This window comes from Schistosoma mansoni, chromosome 1 (genome assembly GCF_000237925.1).
Source record: "Schistosoma mansoni strain Puerto Rico chromosome 1, complete genome".
Lineage (NCBI taxonomy): Eukaryota > Metazoa > Platyhelminthes > Trematoda > Strigeidida > Schistosomatidae > Schistosoma > Schistosoma mansoni.
Genome location: NC_031495.1, coordinates 51,124,887 through 51,125,652, shown reverse-complemented (window position 1 = coordinate 51,125,652; position 766 = coordinate 51,124,887). Strand labels below are relative to the sequence as shown.

The 766-nt window shown below is 42.7% G+C and overlaps 1 protein-coding gene across 1 annotated transcript; it reads left to right on the top strand.

The window, feature by feature from the left end:
• Positions 1–324: 324 nt before the first annotated feature.
• On the top strand, positions 325–552 carry Smp_072320 (putative heat shock protein 70 (hsp70); the record flags this gene model as incomplete). The annotated part of the gene is made up of 1 exon (XM_018794771.1): positions 325–552. The coding sequence occupies one exon, from the start codon at positions 325–327 to the stop codon at positions 550–552; it is 228 nt and encodes a 75-aa protein (XP_018649150.1).
• Positions 553–766: the final 214 nt, after the last annotated feature.

The following is a 766-nucleotide window of genomic DNA, read 5'->3' as shown; positions in this document are numbered from 1 at the left end:
CCTGTTACCCGAAACAATAGTGTCTGCATCTTCAATTGACTCATTCAAGAGAAGACTAGACATTCACAGAAGCATACTAGAAAAGGAATAACGTAGGTACAAAAATCTGAATCTGACGAAGTTATAGCAGTTCCTGCTTACTTCAGTGACAGTCAACGTGAAGCAACGCAAGATGCAGGTGCTGTAGTTGGTCTTAATGTGTTGAGAATCATTAACGAGCCGACAGTTTAGGCAATTGCCTATGGTTTGGACAAGAAAGTTGGTGGTGAACGTAATGTGTTGATATTTGACTTGGGTGGTGGTACATTTGATGTGTCTATCTAGATGATTGAGGATGGTGTATTCGAGGTGAAGTCTACTGCTCGTAATACGCACTTTGGAGGTGAAGATTTTGACAATCGCAACGTGGATCACTTTCTTAAAGAGTCTCGGCGGGAGAGCAACAAAGTCATTCGTGATAATAAGCGTGCATTGCGTCGTCTGAGGACAGCGTGCGAAAAGTGCATTGAGTTCGAGCATCCAAACGAATCTGAAGATTTACTCGTTTTGTGATGGTGTTGCTTTTTACACAACGACCACTCGTGTACGACTTGAGGAGTTGAATGCCGATCCATTCCGTGGTACATTAGATTCTGTTGAGAAGGCTTTACGAGATGTTAAGATTGGTAAGTCCCAGATTCACGACATAGTGTTGGTTGGTGATTCCACTCGTATCACTAAGGTGCAGAAGCCGTTGCAAGACTTCTTCAACTGTTGTTTTTCAACT